This window comes from Myotis nattereri (genome assembly GCF_964212035.1).
Source record: "Myotis nattereri genome assembly, chromosome: 16".
Taxonomy (NCBI): Eukaryota; Metazoa; Chordata; class Mammalia; order Chiroptera; family Vespertilionidae; genus Myotis; species Myotis nattereri.
This window is the reverse complement of record NC_138091.1, coordinates 5,390,411-5,417,534: the sequence shown is the minus strand read 5'-3', so window position 1 is coordinate 5,417,534 and position 27,124 is coordinate 5,390,411. Positions and strand designations below refer to the sequence as shown.

Below are 27,124 nucleotides of genomic sequence, written 5' to 3'. Positions count from 1 at the left end.
GCAGCACAATCTTTAGAATCACCATTTAGTTCTTCTCCAATCTCTGCATCTATCTCTCTGTTGGTTGCCTATCTGCCTGTCTGTCTGCACGCCAGTTCCATGCCATAGGCAGCACTGTATATCTCAAGACAGCAATGGGTTCGGAGTTAAGCAGATTAAGGATTAACCCTTCTATAACCACTCAAGAACAAGTGGGGTCCTGAGCACACTATTAGTTGGAGCCCTTTTAAATGAATAGTCCTTAAATATCTGTTAAACATTTATTTAAAGAAGAGACTCCTGAGTATTACAGGAAAAGATGCAGCCTCATTCAGGAAAATATCCCCCTTCGAAACAACCAGCTATGCCAGCATGCCCTTCTGAGACCCCGGCGACATCCGCATCCCAAATAGCTTACGCATTCTTTATTTTCCTAACACATATACTATGCTTCCTAAGAACAGTCCTGGCAAGTGCAACTCCTCTGTTTCCTCACGAATGATATACAGTGAAATGTTGGTATCACTACACAGCCCTCACCTAGCTATGCAGCCTGCACGTGTGATTTGTGCTAGTTCCTCAACCTTCTTGAGCCAGTTTCTCCACATTCGTTTCTCACTTCAAGGTTTTCCTGACGGTTACACGAGATAATACACATTCACCCAGTTGGGTGCTCAGTGTTAATTTCTCTTTCCTTGACTTCTTTCCCTTCCCACTCCTCCTCTTCCTGAACTACAATTCATCTTCATCGTCCCGATCAAATGGTCTTCCCTCTAGGAAGCCTGGTCCTGTTTTCCCCGGCAGATAATTTCCAGTATTCTGCTCTTAAGTAGGAACTTTTCTCCATGATCGAGTTATTAATTCCTAAATGTCACTTGACCTAAAAAGTCAGGGTCTCATTCAACTTTGCATCACCCTGGTGCCCAGCGCACTGCAGGTTCTTGTGGGGCACTGAGCAGAGAGGTTCTGCTTCGCGCTCCTGGGAACTCGGAGAACTCCATGGAAACCTTTCACCTCTGGCAGGGATCACTCAAGTGCTAGTTTTCAGCTGCTTAAACCCAGATAGGAGCCAGTCATTACATTGTATCGAACAAGGGGACTAACCGAAAAAGTCTCCAGATAATAGCATAATGTAGTTCTTATCACAATTTTCTGTTAACACTTTTTAAATGTATTCATCATGCCTCTGTTTCTATTTTGTTTTTTAGTTGCCTTACCATTTTTTAAAGACAGAAAGTAGTCAGTTTTGTGATGGTCATTACTATTTTAAGTTTCTCCCAAATCTGTACACATACCCTCTCCCATTAAAAAAAACATTTTTTTTTTTTTTATTGATTTCGGAGAGGGAGATGGAGAAATAGAAACAGCAATGATGAGAGAGAATCATTGATTGGCTGCATTCTGCATGTCCCCTAATGGGAATTGAACGTGACCTCCTGGTTCACAGATTGATGCTCAACCACTGAGCCACACTGGTGGTTCCCATTTTGTCTTAAGGTTATTTGATCTGTTGTGAAAGAGTCTAATGTATACTAGTGATGTGATCCTGACGTTCACATCACTCTGATTATAGTTGTGAGAAACTGATGAAGTAATGTGTTTATGGAGCCAGTTTTATTGCTTGGTGTTTAAGAAATTTAAAACAGGGTAGTGAGTTGAAGTTTGAGATTGCTAAATATTTTCACTAAGTTTGGAGAACATGTGGGCACTTCAACAGATTAAATGTTTGAGATTCTTCATCAACTCTTAATTGAAACACTCTAATACAGCATCCAAGTAGGGTGGCTGCATCCCAGGAGGCACGAGATAAACTACTGGGGTAGAGAAAAAGCTTTAGAATTTCTTCTCTGAATTTGTTTACCTTGTTGAGTTTTTATTTTTAAAAATGTCAACTTAAAAAAAATAAACATGTTTTTTTATTGATTTTAGAAAGATAGGAAGGGAGAGGGATAAAGAGATAGAAACATCGATCGGCTACCTCCTGCACGCCCCCTATTGGAGATCAATCTCTAATCCTAGGCAAGTGCCCTGACTTGGTATGGAACTGGTGACCTCTTGGTTAATGAGTTGATGCTCAAACACTAAGCCACATGAGCCAGGCCAAATATCAACTTTTGTTAATGGTGGTCCATGTAATTATTATAATTATAAATATACGTTACACATAATTGAAGTATAGATACATATTGGAAAATATTACCAAAAAATGTTTGAAGATCATTATTCTAGAAAACGAAAATAAATGGAATTAACATAGATTTATTTACCAGTATATAGAACTACATTTTGTGTGTGTGTGTGTGTAAGCTTATGAATAATTGCATGCTTAGTGAAGTCTTCTGTTTTGTGAAAACTAATAACTAGCAAGCAAGCTGACATTTAAAACAAAAAGACACTTTGTAAAGACCCACATTTATATACCACATGTATAAAGGTAGACATTTTATTTTACTTTAAATATTTTAAATTTATTCTAAATAGGTAAAAGAATTATGTGGTTAAAAATCAAAAGGAATAGTAAAAAGTAAAGTCCCCTGTCCCACTCCTTTAGTTACCCTGATCCCTACCTTGCAAGTTTTAATTTATTAGAGGGAGAAGAGGATTGAGAATCAAAGCATTGTGGTCCCAATTCCTGGCCTTCTACTAATCTCATGAATCTGAAGAAATTTGTAAAGTTCCCAGTTTCAGGAATGCCAGCAAGGTTTTTCCTTAAACATAATGACCAAGACACTTTTAAAATACATTTGGAAGAAAATAAGGTCAACATATTCTCAACTCTGAAATGAGGGAGTTTAGATGCTGATACAGTTAGGGTCTGCCCAGAAAAACAGAAATTATATCAAATATTTACATCAGTTTAAGAAGTTAGTGAAAAGAATTTGATACATAACTGATGGAGGATTTGAGGGTCAAACAGGGAACAGTGAAGTGACCCAAAGATCAGCCACAGCAAGAAGTGACTACCAACCCTTGGTGGGAGAGAGAAAAGGAGGCAGTGTTACTGGAGCACAAAGGCCTGGGTTCCCCAAAGGAGCTGAAACTGAAAGAGCTTAGACCCTCTTCCTTTAGAGTATACCACAGAACCCAGTTGGAGAAATCATGATTTAAAAACGAAACTAGAATAAAAAAGGGGGCAAATTACCTGAATAGACATTTCTCCAAAGATGAACAGATGGCCAATAAGCATGTGAAAAGATGCTCAATATCATTAGTCATCAGGGAAATGCAAGCAGAACCACAATGAGATATCTTTTTATACCCACTAGGACAGTTTAGTATAAAAAAAGCCACACAAAATAAACAAATGTTAAATTATAAGTGTAGGTGAGAATGTGGAGAAATTAGAACCCTCACGCACTGCTCATGGGAACATAAAATAGTATAACTGCTGGGAAAGAGCCGGTGACTCCTCAAAAATTTTAAAAGAGAAGTATCATACAAATCAGCAATTCTACTCCTAGGTATATACACAAAAGAACTGTAAACAGGGATTCAAACAGATCTTGTATACCCATGTTCATAGCAGCATTATTCACAACAGCTGAAAAATGGAAACAATCCAAGTGCCCATAAGTAGATGAATGGATAAGCAAATGTGGTGTATACATATAATGGGGTATTATTCAGTCTTAAAAAGGAATAAAATTCTGCCCTGGCCGGTGTTACTCAATGGTTAGAGCATCGGCCTGTGCACTGAAGGGTTGTGGGTTCAATTCCTGTTCAAGGGTACATACCTGAGTTGCAGGTTTGATCCCTGGCCTTAATTAGGGTGTGTGCAGGAGGCAACCAATCCATGTGTCTTTCTCACATTGATGTCTCTCTCTCCTCTGTCTCTCTCCTCCTACCTCCTTCCTTTCCACTCTCTCTGAAAAGCAATAGGAAAACTATCCTTGGGTGAGGATTAATAACACTAACAAAAAGGAATAAAGTTCTGATATATTCTTCAAACTTTGAAAACATGCTAATTAAAATACATGGGATATAAGAGGACAATTATTCTATGATCCCACTAATATGAAATATTTAGAATAGTCAATTTCATAGATACAGAAAATAGAATAGTGGTTGCCAGGGGTTGGGGAGAGGAAGGAATGAGAGTTATTAGTAGGTGGAATTCTGTTTGGGATGATGAAAACGTTCTGAAAATAGACAGTGGAGATGATTATACAATATTGTGAGTGTACTTAATGCCACTCTTTGAATTGAATACTTAAGTATGACTAAGATGGTAAATTTTGTTATGTATATTTTACCAAAATAAAAATATTTTAAAAATTAGATTTGCATTGAATAAAGAATATTTCAATTATGAGTTGTCACTGTAAAACAAAGTTATGCCTTTAAAATTGGCAAAATAATTTTTTAAAAGCTCATTAAAAAAATACTGAGCATATTATGCAGCCAAGATTAAGAAACACTGCCACATGCTATTATCAACCAATATACCTATATTTGTAAGTATGTGTTTTTTCATTGTTCCCAAAAGGAGTACATTAATATTTACCATTAGTGATGGAAATATGACTTTTCGTTAGGTACTCTGATCTATGACCATGGATAGTCATTAACAAGGCCAACCATATTGGAAACTGTGTTTTTCTGAATATGACAGGCATATTTGTACCAGATGGAATGAGACGTATGCACTGCATAAAAACAGTGTTCAGCTCACTGCAACGAGCAGTTATAACAAGTATTTCCAATACTAAGCTCTTCAAAATTCACTACATTTTGTTGATTATTCCCATTCTATACTCCTATCAGGTTAGTCCTATTACATTCCCTTTCTTTCTTTTATTATTTTTTAAAATCCTCACCCGAGGATATTTTTCCACTGATTTTTTAGAGTAGAAGAGAGAGGGGAAGACAGAGAGAAACATCAATGTGAGAGAAACACATTGATTGGTTGCCTCCTGCACAAGCCCTGACCATGGCCTGACTGGGGAGGAGCCTGCAACCAAGATAGGTGCCCTTTACCGGAATCGAACCAGGAATCCTTCAGTCTGCAGGCTGACACTCTATCTACTGAGCCAAACCAGCTCCTTTGTTTCTTTTAAAAAAGTTTTTATTGATTTTAGAGAGGGGGAGAAAGGGGGAAAGAAACACTGATGAGAGAGAACTATCGATCGGCTGCCTTCTGCACACCCCCTACTGGGGATTGAGCCCACAACCCGGGTATCTGTCCTGACAGGGAATGGAACGGGTGACCTCATGATGCACAGGACATGGCACCCAGCCAATTGAGCTACACCGGCCAGGGCTGCATTTTTTTTTTTTCCACGCTTGTTTCTTTCCCTTTTTCACTGTTCACAGACAACCTTTGTCACTGTAGAATTTTCTTTGGTCTCTGACATGATCTCTTCCCTGTTCATTAACATTTCTTTTATGGCTTCTCATAGTTTAAGCAAGTCCTTTATATTTGCACTTAAAAGTCTTAACTCATTGAGTAAATAAAAACTTTGGAAAGAGTGTAACATTCTTCAATTAAGTAAATAAATACGCAGCAGGACATAAATATTTTTAGGAACACATACAGTATATTAGATTCAAAATAGGGGATGTATATAAGATTACCTGACATATAAATCCTAAGCTGAATTATAAGAAAGCTAAGTAAATATATACTTAGAAATATATAATCTCTCTATATAAAAGCCTAATATGCAAATTGTCCCCCCAGGAGTTCAACCAGGAGTTCGTTTGATCGTTATGATGTGTGCTGACCACCAAGGGGCGGTGCAGAACCAAGGAAGGCCCCAGCCGGCAGCCGGCAGCCTGCAGCGGGGGAAGGAAGGCTCCAGCAGGCAACCAGAAGGCCCTGATTGGCCCTGATCGCCAGCCAGGCTTAGGGACCCTATTGGTGCATGAATCTCGCACACCAGGCTTCTAGTATTCTTATGAACAGTTAACCTACCATCAAAATCAACATTTATGAATAGGCATTGTTTTCATTGATCCCTATGCATTCTTTGGTTGGCATTATCATATAGAAATCCTATTAACCTAAACCTTAGAGAAAAGTGCCCAAGTATTTATATATACGTATATTTATAAAATAGAACCACAGATATGTAACCTTTGAGTCATGTTGTGAAGTTTTATAGCTCCCTTAAACATAATTTATATTTTTAAATATTACTAATTTATTCCATTCTTTTTTGGGGAGGGGGTTAATCCTCACCCGTGGATATTTTTTCCATTGATTTTTAGAGAAAGTGGAAGGACGGGGGGGGGGGGGGGGAAGATGAGAGAGAGATAAACATTGATGTGAGAGAGACATCAACTGGTTGCCTCCTACATGCTCCCAGGTACTTGTCCTTGATCGGAAATCAAACCCAATATACCCTTTGGTCCACAGGCCAATGCTCTAACCACTGAGGAAAACTGGCCAGGAGTAATTTATTCCATTCTTAATAGAATATAGTCAGTACTTAAGATGTTGTATTTTTGTTTTTGTTTTTAGAAATCTCAAAAATTTGGTGTCAGAAAGAAAAGAGACAGATGAGACTAATAATTTTGAGGCTAGATCTAAATATCTCTCAATAAGGAATACTTTGAAGAATTATTTATGATTAAAAATCATTATTAAAAATATCCTGATAAGTTGTTTTAGGAAATATGATGAATCAATCAGATGCCTGGAGAAACCCTCTTAATATAGGACACCTAAACATGTGAAATACAAGGCAAACCTGTAACAGAAAGTATAGCTGAATTAGCAGGAAGGCAACGGCTACCTTTGAGGTTTTCAACATAGGGAAGCACAAACCAGATAAGTAGGGTGGAGCTGAAGCTGGAGTATCTGCCTATGCCAGGTGGCCTAAAATCAGGGCAGGAGATAAAGCTTGGGCACAAATAAGGAGAACTCCACACAAAGACAGGACCTTCAAAAGGCAATACCACAGTGGGTGAACCAGATAAACCTCCACGGAAATGTGAAGCCACATCTCTGTCTCAGACTTGGTTCTAGGGAGATGCCACCTCCGAAGGACTGTTAACCGTACACTCGCCTTTACTTGGTGTGGCACACTGTATTATCCAGAAATAGCTACAGCAGTATTTCTAGTCCCACATGCACCTCTAGAACCTTGTTGCTCCCTATGAAGAGCTGAAGTCTATTTCTCTCCTTGAGCCTGGATGTGACTTGTGACTGCCTCGACAAGCAGAATTCAATGAAGTGATACGGCGTGATTTCCAAGGCTAGGCCATAAAAGTGATGTGGCTGCCTCTCCGGATACTAGCCCAGAAACAGCCACTGGGCTGTGAGGAAGCCCAAGCTACGTGGATTTAGTATATGTGGACTCTATGTAGATGTTCTGGCCAATATCTCTAGCTAAGTCAGGTGATTCTAGTCCCCAGCCTTTGGATCCTCCAGCTTTGGATACGAAACATGCCGAGGCAGAGACAACTGTACTCTGAAACCATGAGAGATAAAGTTTATTACTATTTAAGCCACTAGTTTCGAGATAATTTGTTATACAGCATCAGACAACTAATGCGCTTGTGTTTGGATCCTGAATTTATACCTCTGTGGACTGAAAAAAAATCTCCATCATTTAAAAATTTTAGTGTAGTGTCCTTTGCTGCCTGGCTGAAGCAAACATAATTCATCAAAATATCATCACAAGTATGTTTTCAAGGAATATGTACTTACAATAAAAAAAAATCACAAAATACACATGGAAACAAGTCACTCAGAATGAGTTACTCAAAGAGCAGAATCAGACACACAGATTGCAGAAATTAGAATTATTAGAGCAGATATGTGCTTAATATATTTAAAGAATTTGCAAAATGAACGCCTAGACATGAGAAATAGATTAAAGAACAAAATTATGAATCATCCCAATACTACATATGTAAGACCTTCATTACAAAACTATTAACAGACACAAAAAAAGACACATTGTAGAAAGCCAATAAAAATGAAGGGACATACTATAAAATCAGATGGAAAGACTTCATATTGGAAAAAGTCAATTTTCTCTATAATGATCAATAGTCAGTGAGATTCCAATGAAAATGCCAACAAGGTTTTTCCTTCAATGTGACCAAACTAACTCTAAAATATACGCAGAGGAAAAAAGGCAAAAAACAGCAAATACACGCTGAAGAACAACAAATCGGAGGGCTGGCTAGACCAGATAATACTGCCGTAAAACCTACAGTAATGAAGACGCATGATATTGGCATAGGGAGTCCAAACTGAGTAAAGGACTAGTATGTAGATTGGAAATACATGAAAATTTGTTATATGAGAGTTGGCAGTGCATCTGGAGGTGAAAGGATGAGCTAAATTTGTTCCCGATTCCAGTCGTGGCCTCCAAACCATTCTCCAATTGCCACCAGAATGAGCTTCCCAAAACACAGAACTGGTTGTTTTAACTCTCCAACCAAATGTATTCATAACACCCGACTATCTACTATAGCTTTCTCCTACCTGTATAGTAACAGGTTACATAAATGGAGAGAAATGCTAGACTAAATAAAGTTAAATAGGATTTTTTACAGCAAGATTTCTCAAAGACGTTAATATTCTAACAAGGAATTTGAACCTCTGAATGGGGGACAGCACATCTGGCTAAATTTAACCAAACTAGTCAGGCCAAACCATTTTTTAAGAAATAGCAACTTGATAAATTAGTGTTTCTGGAATCATACACTGGAAATCAAAAGTTATTTTATCTGACATAGTATACAAGGCAATGCGAAAGGCAGATGGATTACTTTTATGCTGAACAGTTTACGACAAGGAAGAGCCACGGGGTTCTGGCTCCTCTACATTCTAGCTGGTCACTTTGGTCAAGTTACTTTAACTTTTTCATAATTCAATTTCCCTATCTGTAAAATGGGAATAACACATTCTGGATGTTTACTAGTATAATGTTTTTTTAATATAATAAGTCCTGTCATAGGATTGCTGAAATTAAATAACCCACTAATAACAAAATATTGTATTTTTTCCTGCTTCTCCCTACCCTTAAAAACTGGAGATATAGTTCGAATGAATTATTCATACAAGTCCAAGACTTACTGATGACTTTACTATTGCCTATAATGACTTGCCCCATTTCCTATATACCCTGTCCTATTCTTAAAGACCAGCTCAAAAGAAAACCTCTTTGGAGAAGTTTCTTTAATCCAACCCCCTGAAAAGAGAATCCATGCTTTCCTTCATTTTGTGTCCACCGTACTTTATCACACACCCTTACAGTTTTCATTATATGGTATCACAAATTATTAACTTTCCTTTTTTTTCACGTTAGAGTAAGTCAGTAGTTTAATATACCAATTTAATGTTTAATACACCATTTTTGAATGAATTGGGAATTTTGAAAGTAATTTTAAAAATTAAAAGAGAAAACAATCTAAATAGCAAGTTGGATTCAGAGGAAGAAATGAAACAACAATAAGGATACTGAGTGTTTAATATGTGCTAAGGGCACACTTTTTTTTATTTGAAACAATTTTGATTTTTGGTCCCAACCTATTGAAAAATAAGGAGAAATTTATAAAAGAAACCAATACATTGACCTGGCTGGGGTTTCTCAATGGTTAGAGTGTCAGCCCAGCAACAAAGTGTCTTGGGTTTGATTCTCAGTCAAGGGCAAGTACCTGGGTTGTAGGTTTGATCCCCAGCCAGGCAGGGGCAGGCGCAGGAGATAACCCATCTACTAGTATGTGTCTCTCTCACATCACTGTTTCTCTCTCTCCTTCCCTCAGTTCTACTCTTTCTAAAAATCAATGGAAAAAATATCTTTGGGTGAGGATTAACAACAACAATAAAGAATCCAATGCACCTATAATACTTTGTTAATAAAACCCAGACTTCTTTTCCAGATCTTGAAACAAATCAGCTTATAATTTGACTTCTATAATTATCATTGTAGTATAAAAGATAAATAAAGTGAAAAGCAAAAGTAAAACCAACAAAAGGCCTTTAACTACATTTATGTGCAATTGATATCCATATCAGCACAAATTGAGAAGCGCTTAGACCCAAATTCTCAAGAATGATGAAAAATAGTTTACTTTTAGCAAATAAATATTAATCAAATAAAGAAATATTATTTAAAAATACTATTCAATGCTAGAGAGGGTACTATATATATTAAAACAGAGATTCTCATGACATGATACTGTATATAGAGAACCCTAAAAATACCAGCAAAAAACCATTAGAACTTATAAATGAATTCAGTAAAGTAGCAGGATATAAAATAAATATCCAGGAAGAGTTGCACTTAAAAAAAATATATTAAATAAAATATTGGTTTCAGAGAGAGGAAGAGAAAGAGAGAGAGAGAGAGAAACACCAATGATGAGAGAGAATCATTGATCGGTTGCCTCCTGCACAGCTCCCACCAGGGATTGAGCTCACAACCTGGACATGTGACCTGACCAGGAATCCAACCCTGACCTCCTGGTTCATGAGTTGACACTCAACCACTGAACCACCCGGCCGGGCTCAGTTGCATTTTTATACACCAATACTGAACTATCAGTAAGGGAAACTAAGAAAACAATCCCATCAACAATTGCTTCAAAAATAAAATAAAATACCTAGGAATAAATTTAACCAAGGATGTAAAAGACCTGTACTTCGAAAATCATAAGACACTGAAGAAAGACAATGAAGAAAAAACAAATAAGTGGAAGCATATACGTGTTCATGGATAGGAAGAATTAACACCATTAAAATGTTCCTACCACTCCAAACAACCTATACATTCAATGCAATTCCTATCAGTATGCAATGGCATATTTCATAGGACTAGAGGAAATATTCCAAAAATTTATATGGAACCACAAGAGACCCTGAATAGCTATAGCAATCTTGAGAAAGAAGAACTAAGTTGGAAGAATCATGCTACCTGATAGCAAACTATACATATTACAAGCCCATAGTAATCAAAACAGTGTGATACTGGCATAAAAACAGACATAAATCAATGGAACAGAACCGAGAGCCCAGAAATAAATCCATGCCTTTAAAGTCAATGAATAGTTGACAAAGGAGCCCTAACCGGTTTGGCTCAGTGGATAGAGCGCTGGCCTGCAGACTGAAGGGTCCCAGGTTCGATTCTGGTCAAGGGCATGTACCATGGTTTCGGGCATGTCCCCAGTAGGGGCTGTGCGGGAGGCAGCTGATCGATGTTTCTCTCTCATTGATGTTTCTAACTCTCTATCCATCTCCCTTCCTCTCTGTAAAAATAATCAATAGCAATATTTTTTTCTGATATATCTGCTTGGGCAAGGACAACAAAAGAAAAATTAAACAAATGGGACTATATCAAACTAAAAAGTTTTTGCACAGCAAAGGAAACCATCGACAAAATGAAAAGACAACCCACTGAGTGGGAGAACATATTTGCCAATGAAACATCTGATAAGGGGCTAATATCCAAAATTTATAAAGAACTTATAAAACTCAACACCAAAAAATCCAAACAATCCAATTAAAAAATGGGCAAAAGACCTAAACAGACACTTCTCCAAAGAGGACATACAAATGGACAATAAACATGAAAAGATACTTGATGTCACTAATCATCAGAGAGATGCAGATTAAAACCACAATGAGATATCACCTCACACTTGTCAGAATGGTTATCATCAATAAACCAACAAATAACAAATGTTGGAGAGGATGTGGAGAAAAGGGAATCCTTGTGCACTATTGGTGGGAATACAGATTGGTATAGCCACTATGGAGAGCAGTATGGAATCACATTAAAAAACTAAAAATGGAACTGCCTTATGAACCAGTGATTACACTTCTGGGAATTTATCCGAGAAAACCGGAAATGCTAATTCGAAAGAATATATGCACGCTTATATTACTTGCAGCATTTACAACAGCGAAGATTTGGAAGCAGCCCAGGTGTTCATCAGTAGATGATTGAATAAAAAAGCTGTGGTACATTTACACAATGGAATACTACTTGGCCATAAAAAAGAAGGATCTCACCTTTGCAACAGTATGGATGGATCTGGAGAGTATTATGCTGAATGAAATAAGCCAGTCAGAGAAAGACTAGTACCATGTGATTTCACTCATATGTGGAATCTAATGAACAAAGTGAACTAACAAGCAAAACAGAGACAGGTTCATAGAGAGCAGGTTGACAGCTGTTGAGGATAGGTTGGCGGTTGGGGGTCTGGGTGGGAGTGGTGGAGGGATCAAGCAAAAAAAAAAAAAGGATAAAACACTCATGGATATGGACAATAGTGTGGCGATTGTGGGCTGCGGCAGGGAGGGGGCTGTTGGGAGAAAGTGGAGGAGTGTATGGGGGATAAATGGTGAGGGAGACTTGATTTAGGGTGGTGAACATGCAATATAGTGTATAGATATGTGCACCTGAAACCTGTATAATTTTGCTAACTAGTGTCACCCCAATAAATTCCATTAAAAAAAAAGGGACAGATTCTCATTAACAGTCAGTGAGACTATAAGTTGGTATATTTTTGGGAATATAGTTTGCATGAAAGCTTTAAAACAACCAACTTTAGAAATCAGTCCTAATAAATTACTATGGAATACATATAGATGTTTGCTGTTATTTGTAATGGAGATAAACTGGAAAAAACAACAACCCTAAATAGACATACAATAAGGGATGACTAAATTAAGATTTATCTCTATGAGACTATTTAAAAGGATATATACTAGTTCTTATTAATATGGGTAAATGTTTAAATGATAAGTTTCACAAGGACGTAGTCCTTATCTAGCTTGGTTTTACTATTTATTCCTAGGGAATAGCATAAGGCCTAGCATACAATTTTTTAAATTAAAACTTTACTTTTTTTTAAATATTTTATTGATTTTTTACAGAGAGGAAGGGAGATGGATAGAGAGTTAGAAACATCGATCAGCTGCCTCCTGCACACCCCCTACTGGGGATGTGCCTGCAACCAAGGCACATGCCCTTGACTGGAATCGAACCTGGGACCCTTGAGTCCGCAGGCTGACGCTCTATCCACTGAGCCAAACCGGTTAGGGCTAAAACTTTATTCTTTATAAAGCTGTTAGGTTCACAGCAAAATTAAGGGGACGGGATAGAGATTTTCCTTGCCATTTACCCTGTCTCCACATATACACAGCCTTCTCCGTTATCAACATTTCCCATCAGAGTGTTACATTTGTTACAGCTGATAAACCTGTATCATTGCCACCCTAAGCCCACAGTTCACATTAGAGTTTACTCCTGGTATTGTACATTGCATGGGTTTGGACAATGCATAAGGGCATATATCCATCATTAAAATATCATACAGTATTTTCACTGCCCTAAAAAAATCCTCTGTGCTCCATCTAGTTATTCATCTGTCCTCCCATCTCAACCCCTGGAAAACAACGATCCTTTTACTGTCCCCGTAGTTCTGCCTTTTCCAGAATATCATTTCATTGGAATCATACACTGTGTAGCCTTTTCAGGTTGTTTTCTTTCACTTAGTAATATGCATTTAGGGTTACTCCATGCCTTTTCATGGCTTGACAGCTCATTTCTCTTAGCACTAATAGTCCATTGCCTGGATGTATTAATTTATTTCACCTACTGAAGAACATCTTAATTGCTTCCAAGTTTTGGCAATTATGAATAGGTGCTATCAACACCTGTGTGTAGGGTTGTGCATGGATATGCTTTCAACTCCTTTGTGTAAATAAATACCAAGTAGAGTAATTGCTGATGGTTTGGTAAGAGTATGTTTAGTCTTCTAAGAAACTGCCAAATTAACTGCCTTCCAGAGTGCCTGAACCACCTGACATTCCGACCCTTAATAACTGAGAGTTCCTGTTGCTCTACATCTTCACTAGCATTTGGTGTTGTCAGTGTTCCAGATTTTGGCCATTCTAAGTGTAGTACACATACATTTTTATTAAATACTAGAGGCCCAGTGCACGAAATTCATGCGGGGGGGGGGGGGGGGAGGGAGGGAGGTGTCCCTCAGCCCGGCCTGCACCCTCTCCCAAGCCAGGACTCCTTGGGGGATGTCTGACATCCCTCTCGCCATCTGGGATCCTGGCTCCTAACCGCTCACCTGCCTGCCTGCCTGCCTGATTGGCCCTAACCACCTCTGCTGTGGCCTCCGTGGCTTTGTCCATAAGGTCATTCGGCTGACTGGTCTAATTAGCATACATTATGCTTTTATTATTATAGATTTGGTAAATGAAAGAAAAATGTTCAGTGGAAAAAAATTATATTAAATGTTATTTCTGTGAAAAATCTGTCTATAAAAAAGAACTGGAATGACACACCATGAAATGGGAAAAAGAGGTCGTGGGCATTTGTTAAGAACAGCTTTATTGAGGTACAATTTTACATAACATAAAAATTCACCCATTGTATATGTACAGTTCGACTACTTCATTTGTACATTGTGCGATTATCGCCATAATCCAGGATCATGGTCTCATTCCACCTTTTCTGTTTGGTAAAGGAGGGCATATTCTTTGGAAGTCCCCTTCCCTGAACTATAAAATTATCTATAAAAATTTCAGGATTGAGCAGGCATGATATAACTAGATTCTGTTTCGGTACTATGGTAGGATCATTATTCTTGGTCCTTCTGCAAATACAAAGGCTCCACAGAATAATGAGTACAGGCCCATTTTCCAAAGGAAATGTGGGTATTGGATGGAATCAGATGTGAGCAGTTCCCTTGTGCGTGATTTTGCTAGCGGAGTGCGAAAGCTGAGGACGCCCCCCAAAAACCTGGGAAATCGGCCGCTGCAGTCCCGAGGCTGGAGCCACCGCCTCTCCGCGAAGCGCCCAGAGAAGGGACTTTCGGGGTATATTTCGTTAACTCTCTACAACAGAGAATCCTTTGGGCAAAACTCGACTGAGATGGGTGAGCACTTAAACATCCTTCACATCCCCGGGTCCCAACGCCCCGCCGGCAGCCTCCTACCTGCAGAGAAGCAGAGCAGGAACACCGGGTGCCTCAGGCGGGCCAAGCCTAGCAAAGTGGGAGCAAAGAACATGGCTTCGTCGTCGGGGTGCGCGATCACCAGGAGGGCCCGGCTTCCTCTTCCCAACAGGCCAGCCTGCACCTGACTCTTCATTCGTTCCAAGAAGTGCCAAGCCCAGAAGATGCCCGGTGCTAGGAGGGCCACCACCACACACACAACACCCACGGCTTCCATACCGTCTGAGCGGCACAGCGCCTGCGTCACAGGGACAGGTGCCCGGGAGCCGGCTCGGGGGGAAACCACGCTCCGCGCAAATTGCGTTCCGAGTTGCGGTCCGTCCCGCCAAGCCGCTCCTAAGGCGTGAGGCTTGCAAGGTCGGGTGCCTGGGATGGGCTGGCACGGTCGCCTCCCGGCACATACCGAGTTCCCTCTACTTTACGTAGCGTTTACGAGGACGGCGACAGCTCGGGACCGAGCCCCTTCCTGTCAGTTTCTACCCGCGTCCTGACACAGTCCGATCGTTTCACCGTCAGTGAGGCTGAGGGCGCACTTTGTGGTCGCCAGGGTCAGAGGCTCCGAGTGGCTAGAGTCAGACTCAGAGTAAGGACTGACATCAAGGACAAATAGGCATCGCCTGTTCGCTTTTCAGCGAAGCCTTGGCGCGAGTTACAGCCGGAGCCCTGGGAGACACCTGGGTAGGTCGACGTGCACCCGCCCAGCTCCCAGCCTGTGGGGGCCCGCTCCCTCCCCGCGGCCCGCGCTCGCGCCGGCCGCCGCCGTCCCGCCGCGCCGAGGAGGGGTCGCAGGGCCGGGGGCTGGGCCTCGCGTCCTTCCCGTTCTCACGCCCGGGGGAGGCCCGAGTGCGGGGAGTCGGCGGCTCGCGGTGGGCGCCCCAGGCCCTGCGCGATGGCAGCGCCGGTCCCGGTCGGGCACGGTGCTGCCGGGCCTATCTCAGGGGAGGGCACCGCCGCCGCCAGGCCGAGGCGAGGCGAGGGGACCGAGCGCGGGCGACCTAGGAAGCTCGGCCGAACTGGGAGCCGGGCCCCGGAGGGAGTCGGTCCTCCGACCTTCCGGAAGGAGGAGGAGCCGGCGCCGGAGCCGCCTGAGCGCGGCCGCCCGGCTGGGGGAGGGAGCGGGGTTGAGTCAAGATGGCGGCCAAGGTGGCGAAGCAGCAGCGGCGGCTGGAGTGAGCGCCCGGCTCGCCGCGCCGAGCGAGGTACGGAGGTAGCGACCCGCGCCGGGGCCGCGTCCCGCCCCTCAGGCCCGGGGCGCGCCGGCCACCACGCTGCGCCCGCTCCCGGTGAGTAGGCCCCGGCCTCCGGCCCCCGCTCGCTCGGAGGCTGCCGAGGGCTCTCGGGGCAGCGGCCGCGGGGGTGCCTCCCTGCGGGGCGAGGGCCGTCGCGGACCCGGCAGGTGGGGGCCCGCCCCAGCCGCCGGCCCCTTCTCCTCGGCCGCCCAGGGCGCGGCGGGGCGCGCGGGCTGGGCGAGTGGCAGAGGCTGTGGAGTCGGAGGGAGAGCGGGCTGCGGCCCGGCCGGGCGGCCGGAGGTGTGCGGCGGGGAGGGGCGGCGGGCCGAGCGGCCGGGCCCCCGGCGGGCCGCGCGGTGGCTGCCGCGCTCGCTCGGAGGCGGAGTCGGTGGGCGGCCGGGAGAGGAGGGTGCGGGAGGGTGACAGCGAGGGACGAGCGCGTGAGGAGCGAACTAGTTCGCCTTTCTAAGCTGATCATCCGGGAGAGGAATGGCGAAGGGCGGGTCGCGGCGGAGATGGCAAAGGTCGGAACTCTGTACCTTCTGCCTTGGATATTGGCTTTCATAATGATGCCAAGTCGGGGAATTCTCCCTTTGGGGGTCAGAGGGATTTGAGAAACTGTAATTGAGAAATGAGTCCTAATGGAGAGGAAAGCGAATTTGAATTCTTCGAATGAGCTGGACGAGGTGCGCCGAGGGCCGAAGGTGTGGGTGGGGGGAGCAGCGATGGGCTGGTACCCGGGTTGTGCTGGTGTTGTGGGCCCGGCGCTGCTCCAGCGGCTCGCCTCGGAGCGGGGTGCGGGGTGCGGGGTGCGGGGTGGGGAAGTCTGCTCTTGGGAATGAGTGTGCTCACCTGCATCAGAGTTGCTTCCTCGGTCATGTCCCAATTTTGAAATTTACCTTCCTTGTGTTTACCCTGGCGAGGTAACGATGGGAGGCGGAACGCCGTGCAAAGAGCAACAGGCCCGGGATTTAAAAATGCCAACCAAGTGTTCATTCATTCGTTCGTCGTATCGGGATCAGTAGCGCCGGCTGATGGTCACATGGGATGGGCTAACTGAAGGGCTGATGGCATGATTTAGTTTTCAGTGTTTTTTTTTTTTCCAAAATGTTTTCGTGTACTTTTTCTTAAAGTTATTTATTGGAGGAATCAATTTGCTGGGGCTCAGGAGTAGCCCAATTTTAGAATCTTATGTCTAAATTGGTAAAAGTTACAGAAGAAATAACCACAAATTATTGGAAAAAGAAATAGTCTTTACTTTCTTATTTCGTTAAAATCCCGTGGAAGTTTATTTATTTATTTTAGTATTTATAGTACACAGTTGCTTTGCCTTGTTTTAAGCACACCTGTTACTAGAAATCAAGGTTAACGCGTACATGTAAATAATATGCACATACATACATAACGGTGTGAATACTTGCAATATTAAAATAAAATACTATTTTCTTTTGCAAAAGCCTTGCCATATATTGAACTACTCCCCCAGAGAAAATATAATACAAAGAGTCCCGATTCTTCCTTTAATGAAATTGTGACATTTTGGAATATGATCAATCTTTCTGTGCTTCAGTTTCCTTACCTATGATAGGAGGAAAGCATCTCTCCCAGGGTTGGCTGTTGTGAGCTTAAGAAAGTTAACAGTTATGAAATTACTTTAAGTAGGTTGAGAGGGCTATATTTCTGTGAGGTAGTAACAGCTCCCACTGCCCTTGTGAAATGCTTTATTTGCACATCTCTTGGCATTTACACTTTCTTCCTTATATTTAGCTTTTTATGTACCTATTTTATCTCCTCTGGAGGGAAGGATAGGCCCTTCTCTGATTTTATCTTTAAGTTTATGGCAAACTTAAAGATAAAATCAAAGGATTTTATTTTCTGGGTAGAATATTGATACTGCAATATTTATTAAATGAATAAACATTGCATTCTAATTAGGAAAATGGATTCACATTACAACTTATCCAAATACACTTGTTACCTGTGGTGTAACATTCTCTGAGATATCTCTCTCTATATAAAAACCTAATATGCAAATTGTCCCCTCTGGAGTTTGATGGGGAGACTAAGAGTTCGATCACTCGCTATGATGTGTGCTGACCACCAGGGGATAGCATGGAACTAAGGAAGGCCCCAGCTGGCAGCTGGGGAAGGAAGGCCTTGACCAGCAGCTGGGGAAGGAAGGCCCCGGCTGGCAGCTGAAAGGCTTCGTTCAGCCCTGATTGCCAGCCAGGTCTAGGGACCCTACCTGTGCATATAAAAGGCTGATATGCTAAGTGTCCCTCCTACTGTCTGACCTGTCACTATGACACACACTGACCACCAGGGGGCAGACGCTCAATGCAGGAGCTGCCAAGCTGCAGTGACTTGGCAGCCGCAGTTCTTGGGTGACACATCCCAAAACCAGAGAGGAGAGAGCCCAGTTCCTCGCAGGGCTGCGCGATTCCACCTTCGGCTGTGGGTCATGTTGTTGCTGGGGCACTGTCGGTCCTGAATCTGGTTTACTGCACACTTGTGTTTGCGTTCCACACCCTGTACAACAGCAACTTTGCAGAGTGCCCTCTCGCACTCCAGGACCCCTCGGGGGATGCCGGAGAGCCAATTTTGGCCTGATCCCCGCAGGTCAGGCCGAGGGACCCCCCACCTGCCGAGGGACCCCACCTGCTGTTGGGACCCCTCTCACTCTGCAGACACCGGAGAGGGACTGTGAGAGGTTGGCTCCAGGGCGTGTCTGGCCCGTCTCACCCAGTCCCGCCGGCCACCTTCTAATTTCCTTTCAGTGTGCACGAATCTGTGCACCAGGTCACTAGTATGCTAGTATATATATCTGCCTATCATGTTGAATTTAATTACACAGTAAGACTTAAATATTTGGCCTGCCTATATAATTTTTTTAAAAAGGCACAAAATGTTTGAAATTAACTTATAGTTTCTTTGAATTTAATTGATTAAAAATTTGTTTCCAGGCTAGGCAGATTTAGATTAGTTAGGTTTTTTTAAAATTTTTTAAAAAATTGGTGAAGGATGAGATTTTCTTGCCATTGTTATCTGCAGTGGAAAGCAAAGGGCTTTGAATAGGCCAGGAATTGATGTAGGTCAGCAATTTTCAAAGTTTTTCTTCTCATTGGCACACAGAAACTAATGACTAAAGTTCTGCAGCACCAACTGACAAAAAAATAGGTATAATTTTAATTCATTCACACTGGATGGCTATTGTGTTGGCTGTTGTTAGTTTTTAATTTGACAATCTAAGGCTATAGTTCTCAACCTGTGGGTCGCAACCCCTTTGGGGGTCGAACTACTCGTTCACAGGGGTTGCCAAAGACCATTGGAAAACACACATATAATTACATTGTTTTTGTGATTAATCACTGTGCTTTAATTATGTTCAATTTGTAACAATGAAATTGGGGCTCACCACAACATGAGGAACTGTATTAAAGGGTCGCGGCATTAGGAAGGTTGAGAACCACTGATCTAAGGGAAAAGAGGTCAGTGCCCCTGATGAAATAGTCAGATATTGCATGTTTTAAAAATTCTTGTGGCACACTGGTTGATAATTGCTGATGTAGGTAAATGTCAGGATATTTGTTACTTGTTTTTTTGTGTGTGTTTATTTTGTTGTTCAGTTTTAATTGTATTTCATCTTAGTTACAATTTCAAACTCTTAATTGATGGCTGGGAATGATAGAGGTTTCCCATACTTATGTAGTTAGTTTCATCTATTCTTTCCTTCCTTCCTTCCTTCCTTCTTTCCTTCCTTCCTTCCTTCCTTCCAAGATTTTTTAAAATAGATTTTTAGAGAGAGAGGGAGGGAGAGGGAGGGGAGAGAGAGAGAGGAAGAGAAACATTCATGTTAGAGCGAAACATTGATGGGCTGCTTCCTACGCTTTCCCTACCTGGGAATCGAACCGGCAACCTTTGGTGCACAGGACAATACTCAACCGACTGAGCCACATCAGCCAGGGTCCGTCTATTCTTTTACTTCACGTATGGATTTTACTAGATGTAGTAAATGTTCATCATAATTAATTATGTTGACTTATTGATTAGAGATTCATTTATAGTTCATTGCTTTGTATAACTGGTGTTAAGTGCTTTTTATGTTCAGGGCACATTACTAAGTACTATAAAGTAGAACAGATTAATATGTGCACAAATAACTCAGTCTGTAGATTGCCTGATATTTTGTCCTTTCCAAGTTTGAGGATGCAAAAAGTACATTTAGATAGATGGTTAAGAAAACATTTTGTTTGTTTCTTTTTCTATTAGGACTTGTTAGGAGTATTAAAAAGCTATGAAAAGCTTCTGATATGTAGCAATAGCTATGTAGAGCATCTGATTTTTATTTGGGTATTCTTGTGGTAGTAGTTTTCCTTGAACATTTTACTACCAATTTTTCTACCCTAGGAGCTAGTGTGGTCAAAATATTATATTACTTGGATAGTCTTCAGATATAACATACAAATCCTCTTTGTGTTTGAAGAGGAGTTCTTCAGTTTAATTCTTCCATGTGTGCTGTTATTACTTTTACTTTAAAATGATCTCAAAAACAAATTTAAATTGATTAAAACAAAATGCTAATAATTTATAGAATTATAGAATGTAGAGTCATATAGGTTATCTACAGATGCTCCTTGATGGGGTTATGTCCTGCTAAACCCATCTTAAGTTGAATATATTGTAAGTTGAAAATGCACTGAGTAGACCTAACTTATTGAAGGAACATCCTAGCCTAGGCTACCTTAAACGTGCTGAGAACACTTACATTAGCTTACAGTTGGGCTAATGTGATTTCTTTAAAAAAAATGTTTTTTATTTATTGATTGATTTTAGAGAGAGAGAAAGAAAAACACCAGTTTGTTGTTCCACTCATTCATGCATCACTGGTTGATTCTTTTATGTGCCCTGACCAAACCCACAACCTTGGCGCCTCTGATGATGGTCTAATCATGAGCTACCCGGCTAGGGCTGGGTTAATGTAATTTCATCTCAAGAGTAATTGCTTTCCTTTTCTCACCAGCAGCAAGTGACATGGCATATTGTAGACCTGATGGGATGGGAAAATACAAAACACAATATTCAAATAACTCTGGCAACACAGTACATTGTAGAGTATCTGCTGTTTATTCTTTTGATCACGTCATTTTTGTTTTTGTTTGTTTTTTGTTAATCCTCATTTGATATTTTTCCATTGATTTTTAGAGAGAGTGGAAGGGAGGGGGAGAGATGGAGAGAGAGAAACATCGATGTGAGAAAGACACATGATTGGTTGCCTCCCGCATAGCCCTGACCCGGGATAGAGCCTGCAACGGAGGTATGTGCCCTTGACTGGAATTGCTGGAATCAAGCCTTAGGTCCACCGGCTGATGCTCTATCCACTGAGTCAAACCGACTAGGGCTTGATCAAGTCTTTGACTGGCAGCCTTGCTCACTGCTGCTGCCCAGCATCACAAGAAAGTATTGCACTGCTTATCGCTAGCCCAGGAAAAGGTCGAAATTTGAAATATGGGTTCTTTTGAATGCCTATCACTTTGACAACATTGTAAAGTGGAAAAAGGTCATCCATAGAACAAATGTAAATTGGGGTTATCTGTAGTCTTACCTTGTTTTACGGTTTTCTTAGGGCCACAGAAATGAAGTGACCTGTTAAATTGTAGTGGGGCACTAGCAGGATCTAGTCTTTTGACATTCAGTGTAGCGCTCCTTTCATTACACCATATCATATATGGCAGCAGTTTTCAACCAGTGTGCCACAAGAGTTTTTAAAACAAGCAATACCTGACTAAGTGGTTGGGGCACTGACCTCTTTTCCTTTAGATTGTCAAAGAAAAACATGACAGTGGCCAACACAACAATAGCCATCCTGTGTGAATGAATCAAAATTATACCTTTTTTGTCAGATCAGTGAAAAATGTAACATATTTTTTGGCTTGCCACAGAATTTTAGTAATTAGTTTATATGTGCCATTAAAAGTCTGATGCACAAAATTCATGCAAGGGGCTCGGCCCTCGCAGCCCTGGCTTCGTCTGGAAGGTCATCTGGATGGTTATTCCACTGTGCGGCTGTCCGGTCTAACTAGCATATTATACTTTTATTATAGATGAGAGAAAAAAGGTTAAAAATTACTGATCTATGGGATTATTCAATGTGATGATTGACAGTTACTTAAAACAAAAATTGGGGTGGATGGGAATAAGAGATCATCTATTCAGCTTAGGTATTGAATTTAAGGTATTTCTTAATTTTAAATTTCTGCAATAAAATCAGTAATATGATTACTGGGAATTACCTACTTTGCTTAATTGTCAAATCTGTTCTGATTAAAAAAAGGTCTTTGAGATTATCTGGACCTAGTGATATATATTTTTTAAAACTATATTTTTATTGATTTCAGAGAGGAAGGGAGAGGGAGAGAGAGTTAGAAACATCAGTGATGAGAGAGAATCATTCATTGGCTGCCTCCTGCACGCCCCCTACTTGGGATAGGGCCTGCAACTTGGGCATGTGCCCTGACCAGGAATTGAACTATGACCTCCTGGTTCATAGGTCTACGGTCAACCACTGAGCCATGCCAATGGGGCTAGACCTAATGATATTTTATGAAATTAAACTATTACAAGAAATTTTGTAATAGTAACTATCACTTTGACAACATTGTAAAGTGGAAAAAGGTCATCCATAGGACAAATGTAAATTGGGGGTTATCTGTAGTCTTACCTTGTTTTACGGTTTTCTTAGGGCCACAGAAATGAAGTGACCTGTTAAATTGTAGTGGGGCACTAGCAGGATCTAGTCTTTTGACATTCAGTGTAGCGCTCCTTTCATTACACCATATCATATATGGCAGCAGTTTTCAACCAGTGTGCCACAAGAGTTTTTAAAACAAGCAATACCTGACTAAGTGGTTGGGGCACTGACCAACCACTGAGAACTAAACATAAAGATTATAAATTAGCTGTTGTTTGCTTCACTAACTCTAAAACTTTTTTTTTTTAACTTTCAATTTTTTTGATTCAGCTGGAATTTATTTCTGGGTGCATGATTTTTCCACCAAATAGCCAGAATTTCAATGCTATTTAGTGAATAATCCAACCTTTAGATTTGCAACCTTCATAATTTATTCGGAATGTGTTTGGAACTGTTATGTTCTATTATGTTCTCTTGATCTTTTGTTGTATATTACCATATCCTTTAAAATATTATTGTTTCATAATTGTAATACTTGAAGGGTTAGTCACCTGTTCATTATGTTTTTTTTCAGCCTTTGACAGTTCTTGTCTATGTGTTTTGGATGAACTTTAGACTCATTCTATGAAGTTCAAAAAGAAATCCTGTTGAGATTTTTATCGGGAATACTGACTACTGATTGGGAGTATTGAATTTAAAGGTTAATTTTGGGGAAATTGGCACCTTTATGTACTTACTATCCTCTAACAGATTTCCATATTCTCAGTGGATTTTCAAACTTTAATTCAATTAAGTTCTGTACATCTCTTATTTATTTTGTTAAACAAATACAGTAGGAAGTCAAACAGAGTTTATATTCAATGAGGGAGACAGAGTACGTACATATAATCAAGTAAAACTAAATAATTCATTAGATTATGATTAATCCTATAAAGAACAAAAAGGGTGATGTGATTGAGAGTAACTGGTGGGAGCCTACCTTATAATGTGGTTGGGAAAGGCTTTTCTGAAAAGATGACATTTGAACTGAGACTTAAGTCTGGGGAGAAGTTAGCCACGGGAATAAGTCAGGAAGAATGTTCCAGGCAGAGAGTAAAGGACAAAGACCTGAGGCAAAAAAGGGTCCTGCAGAATGAAAGATCTGTTAGGAAGCTTCTGTTGCTGGGGCCTACTGAACAATTGGGAGAGAAGCAGGCCAGATTGGTTGGGACGTGTGGGCCCTAGTGAGTATTGGGATTTTATTTGAAGTTGCCTGGTAAACCCTGGGGAGTTTTAAGCAGAACATGTTCTGATTTCTGGTTTAAAAGAATGCTTTGATTTTTCTGTGGAGAAAGTATTGAAGTAGGAAGTCCATTTAGGAGTTTCTTGCAGCAAGAGATGAAGTTGGGGGAGTTAAGATGGAGAAGAGTTGGAAGGCTTGGAGGAAGTGTCCAGAGTGGAAGGAAGAAGAGGACTTGTAGTTGGAATGGGTGTTGTTTGAGAGTTAAGCACTGTTAGGTGCTAGGGAGGCCATATAAGCAAAACAGAGATCATACCTGCCCTTACAGGTGTCTAGTGATTTTATTTTTAGATATAATTCAATAAATTTTATTTTAAGTTAATTGTGTTTTTCTACTTTATTTTGGTACATACCTGGAAATAGAGGCTGTTCATTAGTCTCGTTTTATTTTGCTTCATAACTTTTAGCAGTGTCTCTGTTTTTGGGTCAAAGGGGAGGCACCAGAACATGATCTTTAAGATAACTATCTCTGAGTTAAAAAAAATTACTTGGAGAAGTTTCTTATTTAGCCTTTTTGAAACCTTAATTAGGGAAAATAATGGAACTAGTGTTTTAGGTGAACTTTTGTATGACTGAGCTGTAAGTGCATTGCCTAGTACAAACAAAAGCTCAATAAATAATAACTTTTTATTATTCTCCTTAGGTATTGTCATATCTATTATGACAAGCTTCTAGAGTTCAAGTTTTTGTAATCTTAATACACTGTTCTCTTTTGTGTTAATGGAGGAGAAAATTGGCAGATAGTTGTCCATTTTGGCTTTTTAAAATATATGATTTCAGGGAGGAAGGGAAGGGGGGAGAGAGAGAGAAAAAGAGAGAGAGAGAGAGAGAGAAACATCAATGATGAGAGAATCATTGATCGGCTGCCTCCTGCACGCCCCACACTGGGGATGGAGCCCGTAATCCGGGCATGTGCCCTTAATCAGAATCAAACCCAGGACCCTTCGGTCCACAGACCAACGCTCTATCCACTGAGCCAAACCGGCTAGGGCCATTTTGGCTTTTAAATATATATATATATAAAAATTCATTCTTATAGTTGAAAGAGTGACTATTTCTCAACTTAGTTCAATATAATACAGCTATACCCCCATGTTCTCAGATGTGTGTTATCTACTGCTCTCTTGGAAAACTTGTTCTTTCTTATTTTATTTATGTAGGGATAAAGCAGATTTTTTTTTAATTAAAAAATTATTTATTGAATGTCTGTACCCTTAGATTAATCAAATAATTATGCCCTTATTCTTGTGTTTCTTTCAGTATCAGACTTTATCAATGTAGCATAATTTAACCTAAAAGGCCTCTTCTTTAGCTCCCATTTATCTACTTCTTTTTACAAAATATATATATATTTATTGACTTCAGAGAGGAAGAAGGAGAGAGAAATATTAATATGATGAGAGAGTATCATTGATTGGCTGCCTCCTGCAAGCCCCCTACTAAGGTTGGAGCCCGAAACCCAGGCATGTGCCCTGACGGAATCAAACTGTGACTTCCTGGTTCATAGGTTGATGCTCAACCACGGAGCCACACAGACTGGGCCCTTTCATCTATCTTCTAAGTGAGATGTCATAATGTAAAAAGAGGCTACAGATGAAATACTTTGTTAATGCCTTCCCACAGAGGAGTCCCCCCCTACTTTTTAAGGGAAGAATAGTTTATACTACAGGAGAAATTTTATTCCAGTTTAGCACCACTCTGATCTTACACAGATTACAGAATTCACTTAGATGATTTCTTGTCTCGCTCTTCTTCTGAGGGCTGGACTCTGAGATAGCTCAGGAGGTCAGCTTTCTTTTTTTCTTTTTAAATTAAATTAAATTTTAATTTTTTAAGTTTTCAATTACAGTTGACATACAATATTATATTAGTTTCAAGTGTACAACCCAGTGATTAGACATATAATTTATGAAGTGATCACCCGGTAAGTCTTGTACCCATCTGACACCATACAGTTATTACAATATTATTAACTGTATTTCCTATGCTGTACTTTATATCCTCGTGATTATCTTAAGTTCTTAGTTTATTAATCCTCTCATGAAAAACCTGTGATTACCACAGATAAAGTCACCGAAGAATCTTAACTCCTTCTGTTGTCCCATCTCCAGCTCACTTTTTGCAGCACCAACAATGGCCTTTGAACTTCTCCTAATTTTCTTCATTTTCTTCTTGTGTTCCTCTCTTGAGGTCATTGTTTTCTCATACAGGCCATGTCTTGCAAATCTGTGTTTGGGTTCATTTTCCTTTGGGTAATCCAAGGAATCATAAATCATGCCAAAGCCAATTGTCTTGCCACCAAATACAAAGATGACATTTTGGCTGGTTTTTCCCAAATTTTTGTCTCAGGTACTGTTACCTTTTCAGGGTAACGGACCTCAATGATCGTTTGTTTCTGATAAAGTAGTCTGTTGGTTATGAACTTCCTGGTCCATACAGCTACTGTGTTCTTCATGACAGTGGCCTGTGGTTAAAAAAAAAAAATTGTTTTCATTAATCCTCACCCAAGGACATGATTTTAGAGAGAAGGGAAGAGAGAGGAAGAGAGGAGAAAGAGATTGGCTGCCTTTCTGTATGCCCCCCACTTCCAATCATACCTGCATCCTAGGTATGTGTCCTGTCTGGGAATTGAACCCGCAACCTTTCCGTGTACAGGATGACTTCCAACTGAGCCATCACAGCCAGAGTCGTCACTGTTTTTTGTTTTGTTTTTCAAAAATTTGATTTTGTTGATTTTAGAAAAAGGAAGGGAGAGGGAGAGAGAAACGCCTATTAGTTGCCTCCTGTACTAGGATTCAAGACAACCCAGGCATGTGCTCTGACCAGGAATGGAAACGACCAACCAACTGAGCCACACCAACCAGGATCATGATTGCTTTAAAACTGGCAATTTGGGCCGGCTGGTGTGGCTCAGTGGTTGAGCGTTGACCTGTCAACCAGGAGGTCACAGTTCACTTTCTGGTCAGGCCATTTGCTTGGATTTCGGGCTCGATCCCCAGTGTGGGGGTGCAGGAG

The 27,124-nt window shown here is 40.9% G+C and overlaps 2 protein-coding genes across 6 annotated transcripts in view; one reads left to right on the top strand and one right to left on the bottom strand.

Moving 5' to 3' along the window:
* Nucleotides 1–15,284, bottom strand: part of PIGL (phosphatidylinositol glycan anchor biosynthesis class L) — a 63,975-nt gene extending 48,691 nt beyond the window's left edge. Inside the window, exon 1 of the mRNA XM_081110798.1 lies at nucleotides 14,896–15,284. Within this exon, the coding sequence (XP_080966924.1) occupies nucleotides 14,896–15,130 (235 nt within the window). The 5' untranslated portion in view covers nucleotides 15,131–15,284. The remainder of the gene's footprint in view (nucleotides 1–14,895) is intronic.
* Nucleotides 15,200–27,124, top strand: part of NCOR1 (nuclear receptor corepressor 1) — a 236,298-nt gene continuing 224,373 nt past the window's right edge. For 2 of the 5 annotated variants that reach the window (XR_013997027.1, XR_013997029.1), the window contains exon 1: nucleotides 16,005–16,112. The gene's annotated coding sequence lies outside the window, so the exon portion shown is untranslated. Of the gene's footprint in view, nucleotides 15,592–16,004; nucleotides 16,197–27,124 lie in introns of those variants that run through there. The other 3 variants (XR_013997028.1, XR_013997030.1, XM_081110795.1) reach the window with 2 other exon arrangements.